At 32.2% G+C, this 22,888-nt stretch overlaps 2 protein-coding genes and 1 long non-coding RNA gene across 9 annotated transcripts; 2 read left to right on the top strand and 1 right to left on the bottom strand.

The window, feature by feature from the left end:
- Positions 1-302: 302 nt before the first annotated feature.
- On the top strand, positions 303-15,198 carry LOC105205781 (alpha-protein kinase 1). 7 transcript variants are annotated; one of them, XM_039448211.1, is made up of 17 exons: positions 303-448; positions 2,588-2,661; positions 3,629-3,927; positions 5,621-5,762; positions 5,882-6,001; positions 6,113-6,378; positions 6,459-6,568; positions 7,698-8,387; positions 9,404-9,592; positions 10,101-10,444; positions 10,806-11,096; positions 11,933-11,968; positions 12,107-12,368; positions 12,641-12,703; positions 12,774-13,036; positions 13,406-13,553; positions 13,666-15,198. In XM_039448211.1, the coding sequence occupies exons 3-17, from the start codon at positions 3,698-3,700 to the stop codon at positions 13,671-13,673; spliced, it is 3,162 nt and encodes a 1,053-aa protein (XP_039304145.1). In that variant the 5' UTR covers positions 303-448; positions 2,588-2,661; positions 3,629-3,697; the 3' UTR covers positions 13,674-15,198. The 7 variants fall into 7 exon arrangements, with proteins under 7 accessions (XP_039304145.1, XP_039304139.1, XP_025994077.1 ...); XM_039448205.1 differs by having other exon boundaries at positions 13,406-15,198; XM_039448209.1 differs by lacking the exon at positions 303-448 and adding an exon at positions 690-815 and having other exon boundaries at positions 13,406-15,198.
- Positions 15,199-15,506: 308 nt separating this feature from the next.
- LOC105205771 (phospholipase A1-like) lies at positions 15,507-18,998 on the bottom strand. Its single transcript, XM_011175277.3, has 7 exons — positions 18,803-18,998; positions 18,590-18,734; positions 17,620-17,747; positions 16,623-16,927; positions 16,429-16,522; positions 15,818-15,874; positions 15,507-15,728 (listed from the first exon to the last, which is right to left on the bottom strand). Exons 1-7 carry the CDS (start codon positions 18,940-18,942, stop codon positions 15,599-15,601), a joined length of 999 nt encoding a protein of 332 aa, XP_011173579.1. The 5' UTR covers positions 18,943-18,998; the 3' UTR covers positions 15,507-15,598.
- LOC120357542 lies at positions 16,851-18,678 on the top strand. The gene is made up of 3 exons (XR_005574544.1): positions 16,851-16,978; positions 17,614-17,779; positions 18,541-18,678. It is a non-coding gene; the product is annotated as an uncharacterized LOC120357542 (long non-coding RNA).
- Positions 18,999-22,888: the final 3,890 nt, after the last annotated feature.

Here is a 22,888-nt window from a genome sequence, read left to right as displayed (position 1 = left end):
GTGAGCGCTTATTATTGGCCGCATTCAATAGTTATTCTAGGCTTTGTTTATAATAGTCGTTACCGTAAGAAATTCAGCAATCATAGTTGATTATTCTTCTATAAATCGACTATGATTGGCCAATTTCTTATGGTTACGGTTATAAACCAACTATTACTTCTAGATTATCCAATCAGATCTTTAGATTTAGAAAAATACACCAATAACAGCGTCCGCTGAATGCGGCCGTTGTTAACTGGAGTTCCGTCTGTTCTGTTCGCGGTGACCATTCTAGTAACTTTATTCGACGACAACGCCTAGTGAAAAAGCTGCGACGGCGCGTGCGATATTCAGCTTGTGCGCAGTCGTGGCCGCACACCCACCAATCATCCCGGAACGGTGGAACACTATAGAAAAATTTCCCAGTAGAGAGAGAGATTTGTTAGCGGAAAAGTCGTGTGAGTCGATTGTAAGTAAATAAAGGGAACCGTTGCGTGAAAACTCGGTGGCCGCATGAAATCGACGCGCGTCACGGGCAGGGCTGGTCGTCGACGCGGTAATCGAGCGAGAGATCCGCGACCCGGACGTGCTCCGTGGAGATCGACGTTCGTTGCGCCAGTAGGAGGCTTGGCCTGTCGCGATTAAGGTTAAAGTGAGTCAGGGGGTACGTGCCCGTGTGTGTGAGACTTTTCGAGCCGTGCAACCCCCTGGCGGATGGATCGCTGAATCTCGCGTGACGTTCGCGATGCTGCGGCGAACGCCATCCTCATCCTCGTCGTCGCCCGCACGTTGCGCGTTCGTACCGTAAACGGATGGCTCAAGATCGGTCATGCAGGGTAGGCGCGTCGTCGGATAGATCAGCCTCGCGTGTTCCACTCCCCGGAAAATGTTTGGGAAAAAGCACATCTCGAGAGAAAGAGAAGAAAAAGAGCGAGTGAGAGAGAGAGAGAAAGAGAAACGCAGGTAGCGACGCAAGAGTGTGTGAGAGTGAGAGAGAGATATTGAGAGATTGACTAGGAAAAAAAAGATCGAGACGAGGAATCTTCCCTTTTCGACGGCGTGTGATTCGATAGTACCTATTGGCAGTTCGTCTCTCTCGCTCTTCCCCTACCATTTTCATTCCCTCTCCGTGCGACCCTTCTCGCGTCCCTTTCGACCACCCGCTATCTCAGCCGTCTGTGTCCCCTCGCTCCAAAATATTTCTCTCTCTCTCTCTCTCTCTCTCGTGATTTGTTCCCCCCGCGGGACGCCCGCAGTCGCGAGACGCAGATCGTCGTCCTTGCGTACACTCGTGGCCTAGGAGGCCGCGAGCAAGCGAGAGGGAAAGAAAGAGAGAAAGAGAGAGGTGGAATTTACGTGTCAAGCCCCACCACCGCGCGCCACGCCGGCCTACCGTCGCGGCCGTCGCGATTTTTGCGTAGGTCTCTGTTATGGCGCAGCCAGTGAGTGGACCCTCTCCCTCGCCCACCCTACTCCTTTTTTGACGTTTCTCGCGCTGCCTGCCCTCCGTCGGGCCTTCTCGCCGACGCCACCAACAGCTGTTTCGCCCGAGCGTCGCCCTCTCGCACGGTTTTCACGTCGTGCGCGCGAGAAAGGGAGATTGAGGGACGCGCGAGAAACAGAAAAAAAAATTATTAAAAAAAAACACCGAGAAGACTGTGACCCTCTCTCGTAGCATTGTGCATAGGATTTTTTCTCTCTCGACCTCTTCCCCCCTACTCTTTCCCTCGCCCACCGATTCATCGGTCGTCGACGACCTCGACGTCACGTACGGTGAGAACGAACTCCCGTCACCTCGGTTCGTGGAGCCCCGCGGAGACGTCGACCCTCCGTCGTGCGTAGGGCGTCGCGCGCGCGAGCGAGCGAGTGAGTGAGCGAGCGAGCGAAGGAAAGAGAGAGAGAGAGAGAGAGAGAGAGAGAGAGAGAGAGAGAGAGAGAGAGAGAGAGAGAGAGAGAGAGAGAGAGAGAGAGAGAGATATCCACGGCCCTCGTGCGTAATCGCGCGAGAATTCCGGAGTGCACGTCTTCTTTGTTCGCTGCACCTCTCTCTCGCCATTCGTTCTCTTTTTCCCTCTCCTCGCCTCGCCATCCCCTCACTCACTCTCTCCCTCCTTCCCTCTCTCTTTCCCACCTTCTCGCGAGCGCGCTCTCTTTCTCTCGGATCTGACAGCTCCTGTCAAAACGGAACTCGCGCGGTTCGTGACCTGTCGTCGCCCTTTCGCCCGCTCCGTTGCTCTCGCGTTCCTCATCTTTCCTCTCCATCTTTTCCTCCCCCTCCCCTCCTCCGCCCCTTCGACCTCGCGTTGCTCGCACCTCGCACCTGTTTCGATCTGATGATCGGGGAGAAGCGCGTGGGAGTGCGGTTGAGGACGAACGAACGTTTTCCGTCGAACGTTGCCCGCCTTCTGACGTCTCTCGGCCTTTCCGTTTATTGCGTCGCGTAAAAATCCGTGCGCGGCCCGTGTCCACGTTTGCATTTCGCGAGACGCGCGGGGAACGTTCGCGGAGATCGTGACGGCACCGCGGGCGGCAACGCGAGACGCAGAAGGAGGCTCCCCCGCGACGTAGATCGCGCGGCCTGGCTAACGGTTGCGCCCATCTGTTTCAGATCGGACAAAGGTAGCGGCGTGTAAAGTGAGCACCGTCAATTACCCACTCACCAGCGCGGTGACGACTTTGCATGTAAGTGGAACTCGGAGGCGGCCCCTCATCGCGAGATTTTCGAGAGAGCTCTGTGCACCCGACCGTAGTGTCCGGATAAACAAAGCGAACGAGCAGCAGGAGATAGATTGTGTGTCGCGCATTTTACTTGGTAAAAGTTAACAAGAGTGAGCAAATTCACTGCCCAGATAACCAAGCGTGTCTTTGAGCAAAATCGTGCGAATCTGTGGTTGCCTAATGCCGTGATTGCTGGCAACTTGCCTTCGTAATGTTTGCCTTCTACAACTTCGAATATACCGAACATACGTTGAAGCAACACGCAGGACAACAATGTACGTATGTACTGCCAGTGGTTTAACAGCAAGATCTCAGCAGTTAGTTATTAAAGTTATACTTGGAGATGCGACAGTATTGTGTGATCCTGTTAATTATTGTGAGACCAGCACGAATTTTGATGATGACGAATTCAGAGTTGTTGGCAAGTTGCTGTTCAAAGTTATCATCAATTTGTTAACAGATGCAGACTCAGTTGCTGTAAATCATGCCAGCAACAATATAGACACATTGCTACCTTGGCATAAGTATTTTATTTGTTGTAAGGTGTGTCAACTTGATTCAGAATTGCTGATGATAATTTACATTGTGGTTTTACAAGGGAAGAAAAAAAATGCAATTTGACTGCAGTCTTTTGCTCTTTCTTAAATCGAAACGTTTGTAAATTAGTAACATATTGTGAAATGTACGTTTATTAAGGTCTTATTTAGTCTGCACAATGATTATCGTGCTGACTCACAGTTTTTTTATGATATATTTCGTTATTTGAATAACTAGTCTTTGTCAATTACTTTTGTATTTTACTAGATTCGCTCGCTTTTGTAATTTTCACCAAGTTACGTGATACATAATCAATCTCTAGAGTGTAATCAAGCGTTAATTGCATATATTGCATGTATATCTCTCGACTGATCTTGTGTGTTTTTATTTACAGACTTTGTCACTTAGATAAATATTCGTAATTTGCTTGTCTTGTGACATTCACGAGATCGACGGCGAGAAGATGTCAGTATTGAATCAAAGTGGCGAGGACGCGGTGGAGTGCCCCCTGTGCATGGAGCCGTTGGAGGTGGACGATCTGAATTTCTACCCATGCACCTGTGGATATCAGATATGCCGTTTTTGTTGGCACAGAATTCGTACCGACGAGAATGGCCTGTGTCCTGCGTGTCGAAAGGCCTACTCTGAAAATCCGGCTGATTTTAAACCCCTTACTAAGGAAGAAATAGCAAGGTATTTATGAGTCTGTTATTTATACAAATCGATATTTATTACGATAAATGTCTTCATCATAAAAACATTATACACAGTAGGAAACATTTTGTATTTATATTAAAACTAGTTCTTATTAAAATTTTTACTGAATTTTTTAAAACATTTTATTTATCAGAGTTGGCTATTAAATTAATATTCTTTTTTAATTAAATTGAATTGAAGTTAATGGCTTATAAAATTAATTAGTTACATTAAAAGTTAAATGAACAAAAAACTCGAGTTAAAAGTTAATTAAGAATAAATTAAATTAAATTTAAAATTGATTTTGAAAAGCATTTATATTAAATTAGAAAGTCATAATTTTTTAAAGTTGGATTAGTCAAAACAATTGTAATATTATTCAATAAAGCATCTAATAAATTTAATTTTATTTGTAAATTAAGTTTATGAAATAACAAGAAATATTTTTTATGTGGGCATGTATTTTTTCTTTTATATAATTGTTTTCTTTTTTATGTAATAATTTTTTAACATAGAAAATAAGTTAAAGTTTATATGTTTTAGAAATAAATACTTAATTGAAGTTAAAAAGTAACTGAGTTAAATTTAAAGTTTTATTAACATTTTAACTTTATTATTTAACTTTTAATTTTTTAACTGGTTACTACCCAACTCAGTTTATTATATATATTTATGTAATTTCAATTTTTTGTTTTAATAATTTTAGTTTTAATTTTAAGGATATCTCAAAATATTACCAATAGTTCAAAAATTTCAATAGATCAAAAATTTTATAAATTGTTCTATTATTACGTTTGTAGATATCTATGTTTTAAGTATAATTTTCTTATTGATTTAGAAACGTTATTTCATTTTTTTACTCTTAGTTCTTTCGTAAAATCATGTTTTGTAGCACTTATTTGCAAATTTAATGAAAAAATAATATTATTAAGTAAATCAATTTTTTATATATATATTAATTTTGTATATATTAATAAAATTTTAATAAATATTCATATAAATCTATTTGGATCCACTTATTTGTTTAAAAGTTATTTATTTAAAACTGCAGCAAGATAATATTATTTTCACATAAGCCATTATATAAGCCATTGTTATTGCTTTTTTTTGCAGCTGGTTTCAGAATCAAAATTCGGGTATTTACGATCAAAATTTTTTGTCATTGAATAGGAAAAAAAGCATAAAACTAAGAAATCTGCAGTTTTTAACTTCTTCTAACTTTTAGCTTGTATTGTGGAGTCAAAACATCTTTAAATTGATGTTTAACATTTTTTAGTGTTTAAATAATGCAATTTATGAGTAAATAAATAAATAAATAAATAAAATTTAATGTACTTTTGAAATAGAAATTCTAAAATAAATAACATATATGTGTCAATATATAAATATTAATTTTGTTAAAAAAATATGCTTTTATCTGTTTCCAAATTGTGACAAAATTTAACACTTTTGTGTTAATTTTTTACATAATATTTGTGTTTTTTTTTTACATATTTATCGTATGTTAAATTAACACAATATAAAATATGATTGGATTATTTGGGATTAGCGATGTATATTAACTTTAATACTAATTTTTTAATTGAGTATGATTGAAATTTATATATTAAATAATTTATTATATAAATGACATAATAGATTATTTACATAATTATATAATAAATAATTTTTCTCGTTTTGCTTCTTTCAGATTGAAAGCTGAGAAGAGATTGAAGGATCAACAACGGAAGCAAAGAGTTACAGAAAATCGGAAACATCTAGCAAATGTGAGAGTAGTACAAAAAAATTTAGTGTTTGTAGTAGGATTACCAATGCGGCTGGCAGATGCTGATGTAAGTATGACAGATAACCAGCATTTTAAGTGATTGATGTAATACGAAGAGATCTGCAAACATCGTATCCCTTTAAAAATCAAAGAGAGTTACGATATATAATATTTCGCATGCTTTAGGTTTTAAAGAAACACGAATATTTTGGGAAATTTGGGAAGATACACAAAGTCGTAATTAACCAGAGTACTTCCTACGCAGGGTCTCAAGGCCCCAGTGCTTCGGCTTATGTTACTTATCAAGTAAGTTGCGTTTGCATTTTTTTTTCAACAACACGACTTTTTGTTTATTAGTAAGACAATAAACAAATGTAACAAATATCGTAAGCGACAATGTATCTTGTGTTGCAACAGCGTCAAGAGGATGCGCTACGTGCTATAGAGGCTGTGAATAACATTGTTGTGGACGGACGGACAATAAAAACTTCATTAGGAACGACGAAGTACTGTTCGCACTTTATGCGTAATCAAGCCTGTCCGAAGCCAGATTGCATGTACCTGCATGATCTCGGGGACCAGGAGGCATCATTTACGAAGGAGGAGATGCATCAGGGAAAACATCAGGAGTACGAGCGAAAACTCGTGCAATCGTTACATGCACACGCGTCTTCAGTTCAACGGTATAAATTTAAAAATTTTCTTATGAAAATATGTACAACAATTCTTCGAAGAATCTAGTTTCGATCTCCATTTTTTGCAGGAAACCGACACCATCACCACCTGTAACGGGCAGTATTGTTAGGGAAAGTGGAACTGTAAATTCTCAAACTAAAGAAGCATGGCCGTCGTTGCAACCGGGACAGACCAATAGTGAGTAAATCTAAACAGTGTTTAGCATAATAAGATGTACTTTGTTGAAAATTAAAAATTTTTAAACGGGGAGATGGTCACGGTTAGAGCAGAATCTTATAATATTTCTAATATAATTTTGTATACATTATCTAGTTTTTTAAACTTTGCGCCGTTATTTTTGGTCTTGAAACACAGTTTTAAATTGAATTGTAATACAATCTTAAATTAATAATTGAATTCAATAATACTGATGTTAATAAGCATCTCTTATACACTGCAGAACTTGTCATTATCAGTCAGAGTTTATTTTTTTGCATCAAGTTCTTTACAGTATTTAAAAGCTGCTTATTAGCATGGGTATTATTAAATTGATTGTTAATTTAATATTGTGATATAAAGATAGAAGTCCCAATGACATGTTTCTGTACTCGGACACTTACATGAAAATTTATCATTATTAAATTTAAAATTTTTTTTTAATAATATTAAAGTTTATTTCTAATCGTTAAATACTTTAAGGTATTTATAAGATAGTTATTTTAAATATTATAAAAATTAACATTAAAAAATGAATTTGTTATACAATTAGTGCTTATATTGTTTAAAAAGTTTTTCAAGTATGTATTTGTTAAGCTATTCATGTTGTATTTATTTTATAAACAATACAATTAAGAGCATATATTTAGGACAAGTGTTTTAGATTGATATTGGTTTTTAGATGTTTTATAAATTTTTATTATTTTTGGAATGATTTCAAAATTTTTGTATTTTTGTATGAATAATGTTTTATGTTTCATAATTCAATTAATTATATAATTAAATTGTTTTATGTTGTAAATCTATGCAAAAACATAACTCTTCAACAATCATAACTCTGCATCATGTTACATGTTTGATTACTGAGACATTTAGTATTCTGGTTCAATTTTTTTAAACTGTGCTTCAAGTTTAAAAATAATGGCACTCAATTTGAAGAAAATGTATACAAAATCATGTAAAAAATATTATAAGCAATATTATTAACTAAGACTCCATTCTGACTACCTTGATTATTCTTTTCATTTAATTATGTTATACACATCATGTTTTATCTCATTATTGTTTTTGTAAGAATTTTTGATGCTACGTTTCAACATCTTGTTTTCAGATACACAAACCAATTGTAAAGAAATATCACCACCTGCGCAAACAACTTCACAGCACAGTAGCAACGCGACAAGCGGAAGCGGCACGGTAGCTCAACAAAGTCATATGTCCTCCGGAGTGTCTACACATCAGCAGAACAACAACAACAAGGGTGAAAGTGGTGTAGGGGTACGGCGGGGTAAAAGTAATAGCGAAAGTAAAGCGCAAGCGGCTCGGAACAAACATAAAAATAGTCAAAACAAAGAGAAGCATGGTACTCGTACGACATCGCGATCTGAATCAAGCTCAATCAATACGCAAAGTGGTTTGCAGTCACAAATCACCGGACAAAAGGACGTTAGAAACTTTTCCGCTGATACGAACAGTGAAATGTTGCAAAAATTGGGTAGTAAGTGTAAAATGGAGCAGCAGCAACAACAACAACAGCAACAACAGCAGCAGCAGCAACAGTCACAGTCGCAACAAATTAGCAACAAAACATCAAAATTAGTTCAATTACAGTCTCATGAAGTTAACGTAAATGGTGCATTTCAAAACGGAGAGCGTCGGCATTCGGACAGTGAAACAGATCAGCAGCGTGAAGGTAGCACGCCAGCGAGCACGATTTCAAGTACGGAAGATTCGAACATCAATCTTCAAGCCGAACATTTGGCTGAATTGAGCGAGGAAATCAGTGGTGCCATTTTTCTGGGTGAGTTTATTCTGGTCGTTTTTATGTCTATAAGTATTTACTTTCTGACAATAAAAATTCTACAAAGATTAAAGATTTCATAGAGGTGGGAAAGAAATGTTATGAAACTGATTGATTAAATTTGTAATGATCAAGTTCTGCAATATACATTTGACAATGTATATTCTTGATTACTATGTTTATATGATTATTTTTAAATTGATTATTGATTTATTAGTGATATTATTAGAACTATTTTTATTGATATGTGTTTGCATAAATAAATTATTTGAATTAATTGTTATTGTATTGTATGTTTATATATTGCATATTACATATATGTATGATATGCATACATACATATATATTATGTTATATTTACATACATACGTTTATACATAGCATTTTTACGTATAAACAATAATAAAAATTTGTAATAATTTGTTAATGGAAATCAGGAAAGATTGTGTTCACATTAATGTACATGCTAATGTAAAAATAATAATCTAAATTGAGCAATTGTAACATGACATAATGTTAATATCTGTAACGAGTTATGTGTTATTTAGAAAGATGTGTCTTTTGCATATTGAATATGCGTTATAAAATTTGAGTGCACTTCAGTGCGCAAATAATATTGATCAATGTACTGTACAGTAAGCCAAAGTTTGACTATATGTCAGTACTGTTGAATAACAATATATCGAATAGTTTATTGATATATGCCAAAATAAAGAGAATTCTTGGAAAAAAATCAGTAGCTGTTTTTTTTTGTTTTTGTGTACGTTTAAATATTACATGTTTCTTATAGATTTCGATGTAAAAGGGATTGGCATAGACATTGCTTATCTGACAAATTCGATGATCAACACACATTATGTTTATCAAAATTATACGAATATTTCGATTTTGATGTGTAAATGTTTTTTTGAGGAAAAAAAGTAAAAATAGATAGCTGTTTATTTTGGCATTGTAAGAATGTAGAAACGATCTTGACCGCGTCGTGTAGTATAGAGATTTTTGCATATCACTTGTAGGTTCGTCTCCAGCTAGCACAAATTCATCACAAGGTGCCAATCAACTACCACCACCTGGATTACACAATGGATCTCAAATGCAACTCAATCATCGATCGATCTTTCAGGCGGACAATAACAGTTTTTTCAGTTCGGTTACCTTTCAGAAAATACCGACTACCACCTCGTTGCCACCAAATTCTGTCGCAGGCATGTACAAGTTCTTTTTGTTACACGATACTTGGCTATTACAAATTTTCTTCAAACGAAAATTTTAAACAATATGATATTTTATCAAAAAAGCATTACGAAAAAGAATAATGTAAAGAAATGTTAAGATTTTTAAATCTTACATTTTATTATGCTCTTATTTCGCATTTTTACATCATCGTAATTAGTGAAAGAATTAATTTCTGATCAAGATAATGTTCTATTTAAAAAAGCATTACGAAAAAGAATTATTTAAAAGAATTTTAAGATTTAAAAATCTGAACGTACTTATTCTACATTTTTTTATTTTTATACTTTATCATAAATAGTGAAAGAATTAATTAAAAAAAATATATATTTTATTTTATAAAAAAAGCATTACGAAAAAGAATTATTGTAAAAAAATTTTGAGATTTTAAGATTTACACACTCTTATTCTGCATTTTTCCATTTTTATACATTATTTCATAATTAGTGAATTATTAATTATTGTTTCTTTGGTATACAGCAAATACAAATCTGGATTGGACGAGTACGGGAGTTGCTACGATACCCGATTCCCTACCGATAGTTCATTCTAGCGAAGATTGGCAGGCTGCTTTTGGCTTCCAGCCTGAATCATCTCGAACGAATCACATTATATCAAAATCCAGCCCGACCGATTCACCAAGAGTAACGTTCAACTCTGAAGGTTTTGTAGATGAGGAAGTTTATATAAATGCACCTTACACTGCTACGCTCACAGAATCATCATCTGGTACCTTCACAACTAACTTACTTGTAAATTCATCCACATCTAAGTTTATGACAGACTTTCAACAGAATTCTCTACAACAAAGGCTTAATATACAGGTAAGCTGAATAGTTATAAATTATTACATCTAAAAAAGAAATGAGATGTTCTTTGTGTAGGATTGCTATATTGGTCAATAAATAAATAAAAAATTAAATTAATTAGTAAACGAATAAGTAAAAACAACTTAATGTTATTACATTTTTAAGTAACAAATAATATTTTAATCAAATTTAAATAAAAACTAGATTTTAAAAAATAATAATTAATTTACAATTTATTATCTTATTATTTTAATATTCTTTTTAACTGTTATTTATTGGTGATTGTTCAACGACTGGTGCAATAATTATATGTAAAATTTTTATTGAAGAAAAAATGATTTACTATGTTGCTAATATTAAAAATAAAATTTCTAAGGCACAACAAAATCAAGAAAATTGCGAGTACATAAAACAGAATGGTCACGCTACAATGGAGGAAGTTCGGAATCACTGTGATGGAGGCTCAGACGTGAAAGCGGACGACGATTTAGGTTTTGATCCTTTCCACGAAACACAGAAAGCATTAGCAGAACTTTTGGAGGACGAAATGCAGGTACAACAACAGAAGATATTCCAGCAACAGCAGCAACAGAGAGAACGGGAAGAGCAAACCAGGGTGCAGCATCAACAAACTCTCGCGAGCCTTAATCAACCACATTTTCCACAAGTAAATATCCTTTTAAAAAAGATCCTTTTATTTTTTATTAGCGTGACAAAGTATATTTAAAGAAGTATTTTATATATAAAAACTTAATCGAATTTTGAGAATAAATTTATGATTATTGTACAGATGATCCTGAATTTTTTCAAATTTTTTGATCATATAATTTTTTTCTAAATAACTTCCTAAATTAGTATTAAATGGGAAGAAAAGTTTTAAATAAAATATAAGAATTTTGAAAAACTATATTAACAAGAAATAATGAAGTTTAAAGAACATTTGGAGAATAAAAAAAAATAAAGTTTTACAGTAACATTTTTATATAAGTATTTAAAATGTCTATTAATTATATAATTCTTTTTAAATATGATGTCATACTAGTGAAAATGTGGCAATGTTGCTTGTTACTAAATTATTATAAACATTTTTTTTCAATTTTTTCCATTATTCATCAATATTTATCAATATTGTAGAGCAAATATTTAAAATAATAAATTATTGTTTTTATTGTCTTTAAATTTTGTTCATTATGTATCATTTTGGAGATGGTAACTTTAAAAATTTCTGTATTAAAAGATACATATATAAATTAAAGTCACGTGATTTATTTCTACTTTTTTTTAAACAGATTTAGTGTTTAATAAACCCTTCACAGACTTCTATTTTTCACTGCTTAGATAGATAATCTGGGATACTAGTGAAAAATTGTATTTTTTAAAAGGGTTTTTGGGCTCTAAAAAATCTGAAAAACTTCTGGTATATTTATAACGATCAGGAACATAATTGTACAATTATATAACGTGAAACACTTTTTACTTTTTTTTTACATGTCCAAATTTGAGGCAGAATCAAAATGGGAAAAATTGTCTGGATTCCAGGTTAGTCTGTGAAGGGTTAAACGAAAGAATTTTTTTTAAGCTTAAAGTTTGAGCGCAAAATTTTAGTAACTTTGTATAATTTAATATTTTTCAGGATTCAAATTGAATGAAACTTACAGAGATTAAATATTCTTTCAGGTTGCGCACATAACACATTTACAGCAAGCTCAGCACCTACAAAATCTACAGGTGCTCCAATCGCATTCCCTCTTGTCTCGTCTTCCGCAAAATTTGTTATCGAGTGGCGCTCAGAGCCCAGCGCAGGGTACTGTGACGGCCACAAGTTTAGGACAACGCAGTCGACTCCCACCACCAGGTTTTCCTGGTTCTACGCCAAACCATATGAATTCGTTTGGTCTCGGTATACCACGACCAGCGCCAACGAATAGCGCTCTCTCTGGTTAGTGTTCTTCCAATTTTTCCAGGCATCAGGAATCGTAGTACACAGTGCGTGAAGTTTACATACGTATACGATAATTTATATCGTAGCCGTAGACACAAGAATAAATTGTTGAGCCACGAATTTCTATAAAAAAATCATGAAGAGATCTATAAAGACCTATCAATCTGTAAAGAATAAATGTATAGATTTAGTTGAAATGTTGCTGTTTATTAATATCTATTTAATATCATTCGCGGTTCATTAATATCTATTTAATATTATTTTTGCAGGTGCACAACCACCTCAACAGAGTGCGTATCTTCCCAATGGAAGCCCGCTTCTCAACACACAAAGTAATAATTTTATCTTTTATATTTTTTAATATAATTTAATATTCTTTACCATACAAAATTTTCTTTACAGACATCGGCAAGTGCACAAGTGATGCGGTTTATACTTTGAAAGATTGGTGTGAGATTAATAATCAACAGCAGCAGCAACAACAGCAACAGCAGTTTCACCATCAAGCGTTGCACCAGAAATGGAGCAATTTTGGACCTAATGCAGATTGGACTTCAATTGATCCAGCTATAGTTACTTCATCTAGACCTCTTCCATTCCAAACTACCAACGCTTGGCAATTTTCCCACATTTATCCTCACGTTGTAACTCATAATGCGCAACAGGTACACAGAATTTCGGGTATTTTGTGTATTTTTGGCAAATTATACTTTGTCATTTAACATAAGATAGAATATAAAAACAAAAATTTTGTTTATTGAGTGTCAAAAAAAGTTCGGTTACAAAGTTTTATGTTTATTAAAACATTAGTAATTTGATAAAAAAATATTTTAAAGTGTTATATACATCTTGTTAGAAACAGAAAATTAATGATTGCCATTCAAAATGGCCACTATTAATTGTTATACAAGCTAGGGTGCTTTGGGAGTGCAACTTTGTGGCTGAACTTTTTTGTTACCCTATATTTTATATGCCAAATATATTTTGTATTCGATAATGTACGTAAGCGTAAACGATTTATATTCTACGCGCAGGAACAGAACGCACCCGCTCAACATTGGGCAATGCAACCGCCGCCTGGTTTCGCTGCAACCACAACCACAGGACAGCTGAACAATCCACAGCCGACCACGACCGTACAACCGCATACCAAGCTCATCTCTGCAGGATCAGAAATCGAAAGTAAGTTGATCGCGATCAAGCTCCGTGCAAACTAAATATCAAGAAAAAAAAAAACAAAGATACCTTATAAAATGCGCGGTATCTCGAGATATATAGGCCGTCTATATTGCAGACCTATAAGTCTAATGCGTGAGGCGAACGAGTCGAGGCGTCATAATGTTTCCGGACGTGGCAAGATCAAATCCAGCAAATGAAAGAAACAAAAAAAAGTTACGACAGTCGATAATGTACGTTTTCCTAAATGCTTCTGTATCTCAACGTTTTATTTCAAATCTCCATTTATTTGTGCGAGTATTCATTTGATGAAGTATCGGAATAAAATATAAGTTATTGCGTATTCCTCGATGTAAGCGAACGATTATACGTCAATATATCTTTCTCACGATATTATCATTTCTGAATTATAGCAAAATTTGTCATATTTAAGTCTGACTATCGTTATAAGCGAAGTTTATGTAGGATATGAAATATTAAACGGATAAACAAATGATTAAGATATCAAGAAACATTCATGTTCACAAGTGCATTTTCCTTTTTTAATTTTTATTATCAAAGCACTATTTTCTTCGAAAAATATTAAAAGTGAAATTTAATATTCTGTATTTATAAGTCTCATGAGATTTTAACAAAAATACAAAGAACTGTATGTTAGAAAGCAAACGTAATGAAACTTCCGTATTGTTTGATTTAAAATATCAAAGTTAATTGTTTTAAATTTTGAAAACTTTGTTATTACATCTAAAACTTTTATTGTTATGTCAGAAAGCATTGTTATATATGTATATGTATATATGTATGTATATGTACCTAATAGTGTACAGTACTACGAATCGTCTTATACATTTTGCCATTTTTTATTTTTTTTATTGCGTTGAAATGTAATCGATACATTTGATCCAATCTTCAGAAAAGCTAGAGTTCTTTTATCATTGAGCGATATAGAATATGATTTAACTATTATAATGTGAAATAACGTGGAGTTTTATTATCTTTGCACATACGTAAATTTTCACCCGTTACTGAGTGCATCACTGGCGTGCGTCATCACATATTGTGATACTACGTGGTGCTTAAACTCGAACCTGTGGGTCTGTTATTGAAAGAAAAAGAAAAACCTAAGGAATAGGATTTCGTAATTTAATTTTGATAATTATTTTAACGAATATTTTGAGTTGTAAATCAAATCAATTAAACATATACAGATTAAGGATTATCTGTACTAACCGAGAGAATAATGATATTTCCAATCTTGTGGCAAGATCGATATCAACGTATCGATATTGCTTAAGGAAAACTACAGATGGCTGTTCGGTAAAAAATTAACGATGATGTATTTTATTTACGAATGCGGAGCGAAAGAAAGAAAAGAGAGGCAAGGAAAATATTAATACACGATGTACGATAAAGGATGAGCGAGAGAAACGTCTGAGCGATATACTACGATGTTTACACGATGCGAATTACGTCGAACGAGAAGAGTTATTCCCAGGGCAGATGATTCATCGAAAGTATCGCTGCCTTTTTAAAGGTGAATAACGAAAGAACGTCACATACACAAGAGAACGAATGAGATAATAAAAGTATAATTATTATAAAATTTAATTCAATAAGATAATCGAGAAATATACGATAATGCGCAATGAAACTCCTGTGGTTCTATTTTTTATCTCTTCTTTGTATCCTTTATCAATTTTTGTCTATTAGTTTTATTACATTAACATAAAATAAAAATATATTTAAATTTTATCTTTAAGAATATTTAAAATTTTATTTTTAAAAACTTTATTAAAATTTAAAGAGAGAATATTAAAATTTCTTTGAAAGAATCTTATTTAATAGAAGTTTTTTAAGTATAACAAATTAAATAGATTTTATTTAGCTCGGGTATCTTATATAAATAACACTGATTTATTTTATCGGTAATCCAAGGATTTTATGAAAGAAAGACATACGTGCTGATCAAACGATTTAATTATTTACAATTATGCATTATAAAGCTCTGTTTCTGTTATAATGACATGTTTTTAGTTCACGGCTTGCTATTGTTACTGCTTGCAGTTAACAGTATCCTTTGTATTCTCAGTACGTATGCGGAATTGTCCCTCCACGGTACTGTCGCTCTGTAGTACGCTCTCATCCATGGTAATACAATCCGTTGTAGAATTTTCGGATTTACTGAAAAAATGTTAAATAATAATGAATAATATTACAATCACAAAATAATTGAAAAAAGTGCACATAAACAATAATAAATAGTCTTATACTTTGAGGATGAGAACATGTTCCGTAATTTGATTCCTGCAGATTCCCAGAATCCTTCACTGAAATAAAAGCAAAAAGAAATTAAATATGCGTGTGATATATCTCATAAATTTTATACAGGACGGTCGGCAGTAGGTGGGAGAAAATTTAAGGAGTAATTCTATAAAGTAAGATAAAAATTAAGAATAAATAATTGCGATTACGGTTAGTTTTTTAATTAAAAATGTCAAAATTTTCACGTGCTTTCGACATTTTTTTAAATATACAATTAAATATTGAGAATTACAAAATTAAGAGTAATGATAATTTGGTGGAAGCTTCGTTTTTAATTATAACGTCTAAACATTCACGTTTTAGGCTTAAATAATTAATATTTAAGCATTTACGTAATTAAAAAACGAAGTTATTGTGCTATTTTATTATTTATTCTTGATTGTTTTATTTTATTATTTAGAATCATTCCTCTCTTAAAATTTTCTCTCTTCTGTTACTTAACACTTTGTATATTATATATTTTATAAATATATGTAATTTGATGTAACAAGATTTTTCAGGAAAAACTTATGAAAATTAAAATGATCTAAATTAAAGCGTAGTGAAGGAAAGGACATACTTAACAAAAGGAACTCCGAAGTATTGATGACCCTTAATCATTTCGGTAAGATATTCGATAGATTTACTGTGTGAGCAAGCAACATTTATGCTGTCTGAAACACGAATATTGTTTTATTTATAACTTTCTATTACTTCTACTCTGTCATTCAATGTTTCGCTGCATGCAATAATTAAATGCAATTAATTTCTTACTACAGCCCGGTTGCAGATTGTTGAACTCCAGGAGGAGGTGACCTATTTTTTTATTTATCCCGAGAATTGAGGTGTGAAAAGTTACAACACGTTTCGCATCACTTATAGAGAGTCTCTCCTCCTCTTTGTTGTTACCGAAACCAGGATCAGCAGGATCGAGGCCTATAATAATCGGAATTTTGTCATTCAAGCTTTTTTCCACAGCTTTTGCGGCGAAGCCAGACACGTGTGCGCCGAGACTGTGACCGATATATCTGATGTTAGCCAATGGAATTTCACATCCCTTGTTCAAGGCAATGGTAAAGCTGCAAGAAAAAATTCAATTAAATGTGGATGTCGTAACTTCGATAAATAAGGTACTATTTTTATTTTTGAATTTTTTAAATACTACGTATATTTTCGTATTATATAGGGTATTCAGCAACAGACAAGAAAAAAATTTAAGGAGCGATTTTAGACGATGAAATAAGAAAATCAAAAATAATAAAATTATGTGTGAATAAGGATCCGTTTTTCAATTATTAATGTTTAAATATTTACGTGTTTTAGGCACTTTTTACGTGAATATTTATACATTTATAATTAAAAAAAACGAAGCTTTAAGTAATTACAATTTTGTTCTTCTTACTTTTTGTTTTATCAATTAAAATCGCTTTTTAAATTTTATTTTACTTGTTGCCGAATATCCTGCATATTTAGCTGTCCCGGGAAAAATTTGTTATATATAATTATATATGAAATATGTTTATATACATATAAATACATATAATTATATGTATATAATTATACATAATCATAAATGAATATATAATTATACATAATTATTATAATTATATATATTTTAATATACATATATGGACATAATGGGCATTTATATATAATTATATATAAAAAAATTTTTTCCGAGGTGTTATGTACGTTAATGTTGCTTTTTATTGTTAATCATTATTGTTGTTTTGTAGTTTTATATATTAATCTTTTTTTTAAGTAGTTATACTTTGCCACGAGTTGACCTGTCTGACGAGTGTTCCGCGTTGCCTTCCAATATTCTCCCGTGTTAATGATGGGTACGTCATCAGTACAGGCTCCTTGAGACCAATCTATCCCAAATGCGATCTCGCCTTTCTGTAAAAGTAGGAGATTATTTTATTAAACAGGTAAGGTTAAGGATTCTATTTTAAAACGCAAAAATTGTCTTTTGAGAAATTTTTTAAATAAAACTGCTGCCCTTATTCTATACTTTTACGCACCTACTTGTACATATTTAGTAAATATCTACAAATTTTGATTTGGCTCTAAATGATTATTAGTTTTTATACTACATAAATTTAAAAACAAATATATTTTTTAAATTGTTTGACACAATTTTTTAGTAACTACTGAAGCTATCAAGTTCAATTTTACTGTATATGTAAAATACATATCTGTTTAACATTTCAATTAGGATTAATGAAAAATGTGGAAAATTATTATTAAAATGGCGCGATTTTAAATAATGAATATCGATTTTTTAATAAAATTGATTGAATTTAACATGTATGAAAAAATAGTTAATTTATAGATATCACTATAATTCTAGTTTGTACGATAAATAAACATGTATTTACATATATGTAAAAGCTGAAATTGATAAGTTCAATTGTTTCTGAAAAAATAGTGTCGGCCAACTTGAAAAATGTTTGTTTTTAAATTTGCGTAATACAAAAATTAAATATTCAACCAAAATTTGTAGATGTCTATTAAATATGTGCAAGTAGACGTGTAAAAATGTAGAAAAATACGTACAGTAGATTTTTTAAAAAATTCTCAAAAATAGGCAACAAACTTTTTCGCACTTTAGAATCTCCTTAAATTCTTGATTGTACTCTTCACCACATTTCACATTTTTGTATTGAACCAATGTTTTTGTCTTTTGTAGATGTGTTATATTCATTCTAATTACTCATTTGCGAATGCGTGATATCTACCTTTACAAGAGCTGAAGCCAAGTCTTCGAAACGAGTCGCGTTTGCGGAACTCATAAAGCCGTGGACTATCAAGTTTATCCTTTGAGTTGAATTGATGTAGTCGCAGGACTCTTCCGCTCCAATTTTTTTGCCTTCAGGAAACTGGCTAAAAAAAAAATGATATAATCGACACGCTAGACAAATACAACAAAGGACATTTACGTCTCTTTTTACCTGTTGTGCAAAATCACCGAAATCGATTTAACGCCGACTAAACAGGTATTCCAGGAATCCCAGATCGCTGGATTTGGCGCGGCACGTAAATGCGTGCATTGTACAAGACAAACTACGAGTATCGTGATAATCGTCTTCATCGTGCGCAAAAGAGACTAGCGAAATTGTCGAAGAGAAGTTGACGAACTCGAAGATCTAGTCTCGCAATTATTAGGAGCTTATATACGTACACAAGAACATTAAGAACTTGTATACGTAATGTTTTACACTTTTATGCGCATATAAGCATTGACGTTTGTAACATTATCGGCGGCTGTGCAAACTGTTTAGCGAGCATGGAAAACTTGCGGAAGTATATTTTATAGCATCAATATTGCGATGATAAACGGTCAACAATGTGCGTTCATCTTCTTCCTTTTGCAATTCGTTTTTATTTCCATTACGCGGCAATAAAAGGTGACAAAGTGCCATACAGGCAAACAAATTCATTTTGATAATGATCCGCCCTTGATGTTATTACTTAACGGCTCATTATCGCAAGAGGACACGTGTCTATTAAGTAACGCTTTACAGTCTTGAAATTAGCTTTGAATTTTAGTTTAGAACTTTATGTTGAAATTTTATTGAATAATAACACTGTGGAACACTATTTTGTGACAAGAGTGTAAACATCAATATTATGTCACAAATCAATTGTTTTACATTTTTAATATAGAAACTTGAAGAAAGTTATAGTTTCAATAATTACGGTGTTATGTCAGCAATATTATTATATATAACCATTATTACTATCGTATATAAAACATTATTTTATGTGTAAGAACTTTGCAAACATTTTTATGATTATCTATGCTAGGGCTTGTGCACAATGGAAGAATATTTATGTTGCAAAATTAAGATTAAATTATAAATCCAAATCAATGGAATATTTTTTTAATAAAAATATGATCCTTTAACTTTAATTCCTTTTTTTGAATCAATTCTTTATGATTTTTAAGAAAGTTTTTTCTAGCAGAAAAATTTTATTACTCTCGGCGACTAGACGAGCGAAAATTTTTCAAGTCCGCTTGCAACATGTTACTTTCGTCGATTGAATGAGCGAAAATTTTCTATAATAAGTTTGTTCGCGACATGTGCTCTGCTTATAAATAATTGTAGGCGTATAAGAATGTTATTCAAATAAAATATTTTTTTAATTAGAGAAATATTCGACCGATAATGTGACAATATACAAATTAAACAAGAATGCTTTCAACGGTTGTAGTTAGAAAAGCTAAATCAATTTAATAATAAATGATGCTAACTAGCATTTAAATATTAGAACTCTTTTCCCCCTGAAATTTTTTTTCTTATATAATATTATGCATTTTTTTATTAAATATTTTAGAAATTACATTTACATTTGTTATATTAATCAAATTGCAAATAATAAAAACGTAGAATAAAAACACTATATTAAACAAAAACATATTTTATGTAGAATTTTTATTGTAACTTTTTATAATTTGATACTTGTAACCTTCTGAATATAATAAATTAAAATATTATTGAAATATTATTTTAAAATATTTTAAAATCAAAGTAAAAGTTACTGAAAATTTTTTTGATATTATTTTAGATTTAAAGTGCTTTGAAAGTAGTATTTAAATCTATATTCAAAGGATTACGATTAGTAATAAAGTTCAGAAAATTTTTAGAAACTTTTTAGCGTAATAATATTTCAGAAAAAGATTTCAGATATTTTCAGTAACAACAATTTCTGTAAGGTTTCAAATACAAAATTTGTGGACATTTTGTTATACCACCCTGGCAAAAATATTTCTCTGCTGTTTCTGTTCTACTTCTCTGTAAAAGCAATTTATGAAAAAATATCAGATATTTATCCGTAAACCATACGGAGAAATTTATGAGAAACTGCAAAACAAAATTGTAGAGAAAATGCAAACAAATTTGCAGACAATATTGTAGAGAAAATAGAAGAAATATTTCGAAGCATTTTTTTTCCGTGAAATCTATCTGCAAAGAAATTGAAGAGAAGCAAAGGACAAAACTATAGAAAAAACTCTGACAAATTTTTAAAGAATTTACAGAAAATACTGCTGAAAAATTACTCGACAATTTCTCTGCAAAACTTATCTACAAATAAATTTAGAAAAAATTAAAAATAAATTTTTAGCATAATAACAAGGAATAAACAAAGAAACTTTAGGATAATTTGAAGAGAAATTTCTCTGCATTTTTTCTGTAAAATCTATTAATATAAATTTGTTGCTGATAAAGAAATTTTTGTCTCTCATTTTACATATATCAGACAAATCTCTAAAACGTGGCAGAAATATTTTTATGTAAACCTTTCTAAAATGTTTCATTTTTTAGCTGAAATATTTTTGATACATCTCTGAAAGATTACTACATATCAGAAACTTATATGTTACGAACGGATTTAGAACATTTTCGTTCGTTTAGTTGGTGCAACAAACAAAATTTTCTGCTTGAGTATATTAATATACCGAAGTAGGAAATTTGCTCAATTTTAAAAAGCTTGATTAGAAAATTTATCTTTAAGAGTAATAGAAAAATTTTACCGGAAAATTAACTAAAACATGACGAAAAATTTTCTGAAATAATTCCACATTTTTAAACATTTTTGAGTAAAATTTTAGCACAGTTTTAGCATAATTTTAATATGAAAATAATCATAAAATTGTAAAATTTCAAATTCAAATAAATTTCAATAAAACTGTTAAAATTGTTTTATTTTCTTTTACTCTGAAGTCCGATTTTGGGGATTTGCTTTCAAGAAATCTTTTGATGAAACGGAATCATTTTGTTTCAAAAAATACTATTATTAAGACAAGAATAAATAATCATGTAATATTACGCCTTTTATTCTACATCTTATAGTTTTCTTATTTACGAGAAATAAAGAATTCTCGTATCCAGTGACAGTGTCGCGTATTGTTTGCAGTTGAACAATTTCTGTGATTTTCAATTTTTGCATATTTCAGCAACTTAGTGCATTTGCAACATTTTTAACAAATTGTTGAAAAAAATTTAATATTTTAAATAAAATATTAAATTTTCACAATAATTTTCAAAGAAATTTCAGTTTAATTTTACAAAAGTTTTACCAAATTTTTGACAAACATTTAACAATTTGAGTAAAATCATTTTTAGTAAAAATTTTTAATGAGTTTCAGTAAACCTTCAGAGAAGTTTTAACTAAATTTTCCGAAATTTTTGTATAAAGTTGCGGAAAAGTATTTCCAGCAAACGGAAATAAATTCAAATAAATTGAAAATTGCAATTTATTTTAATTTATCCAAGTTCGCCCTTTAGAAATCAAGATATTTTCAATAAACTCTTTTTAGATATTTATTAGATATTTTAGATATCTATTAGATATCTATTAGATGTTGTTACGTTCAGGATTCTTAAGGAAATTTCTCTGGTCATTTCACGGGTCAAGATTTATGAAAAAGGGGTTGAATGGAGATAATATTTTCAAAATTTATCAAGGACTATAGAACTCTTCGACAACTGTAGTATTTTGTGATTTAATTCATATTCTTGTAACTTGGGGTGCTAGCGGTTAGATTAAAAAATTGTTAAAAAATATTAAATATGCAGAACTATTTTTAAAATTTATGAAGTATTATAAAACTTTTCGAGAAATATAAGATTTTGTGATTTAATTTATTTCTTTGTAACTTGGGCTGCTACATATTTTTAAAATTGAACTTTTTTGTTCAAATTGACAGAACCATTGTTTTACTTTATCAGGAACTGTAGAACTATTGTGGGTGCAAATGGAACTCTGATTAAAGTATTTATTTTTTTAAAACGGGGTGCCAATTTCACACCGGCATATATATTTCTTAGTAAGTTCACTTGAAGTCCGTTGCGTAGAAGGTAAATGCTTGTGCTCCATCCCTCTCCCGCAACATTTTCCTAGTCCAACCCTGAATTTTGTTCCATGATCATACGCATATAATTACAGGGTTGCTTTGGATTAGGAAAGTCGGAGAGAGGATACGGGAGAGGGGCGAAGCCTTACTTTCCAAGCATTTACTTTCCATGCAAAGC

This window comes from Solenopsis invicta, chromosome 4 (assembly GCF_016802725.1).
Source record: "Solenopsis invicta isolate M01_SB chromosome 4, UNIL_Sinv_3.0, whole genome shotgun sequence".
NCBI classification, from domain to species: domain Eukaryota; kingdom Metazoa; phylum Arthropoda; class Insecta; order Hymenoptera; family Formicidae; genus Solenopsis; species Solenopsis invicta.
The sequence above is the reverse complement of the archived record's forward strand: the minus strand, read 5'-3'. Positions and strand labels throughout refer to the sequence as shown.

Coding starts and splice junctions, on each gene's coding strand:
- LOC105205781 (XM_039448205.1), top strand. CDS start 3,698: ATGTCAGTATTGAATCAAAGTGGCGAGGACGCGGTGGAGTGCCCCCTG. Junction 6,379..6,458: donor CACGCGTCTTCAGTTCAACG/GTATAAATTTAA, acceptor CATTTTTTGCAG/GAAACCGACACCATCACCAC. Junction 13,037..13,405: donor TAACTCATAATGCGCAACAG/GTACACAGAATT, acceptor TTCTACGCGCAG/GAACAGAACGCACCCGCTCA.
- LOC105205771 (XM_011175277.3), bottom strand. CDS start 18,942: ATGAAGACGATTATCACGATACTCGTAGTTTGTCTTGTACAATGCACG. Junction 16,928..17,619: donor ACAGGTCAACTCGTGGCAAA/GTATAACTACTT, acceptor TTTTTCTTGCAG/CTTTACCATTGCCTTGAACA. Junction 16,523..16,622: donor CAATCTGCAACCGGGCTGTA/GTAAGAAATTAA, acceptor TTCGTGTTTCAG/ACAGCATAAATGTTGCTTGC.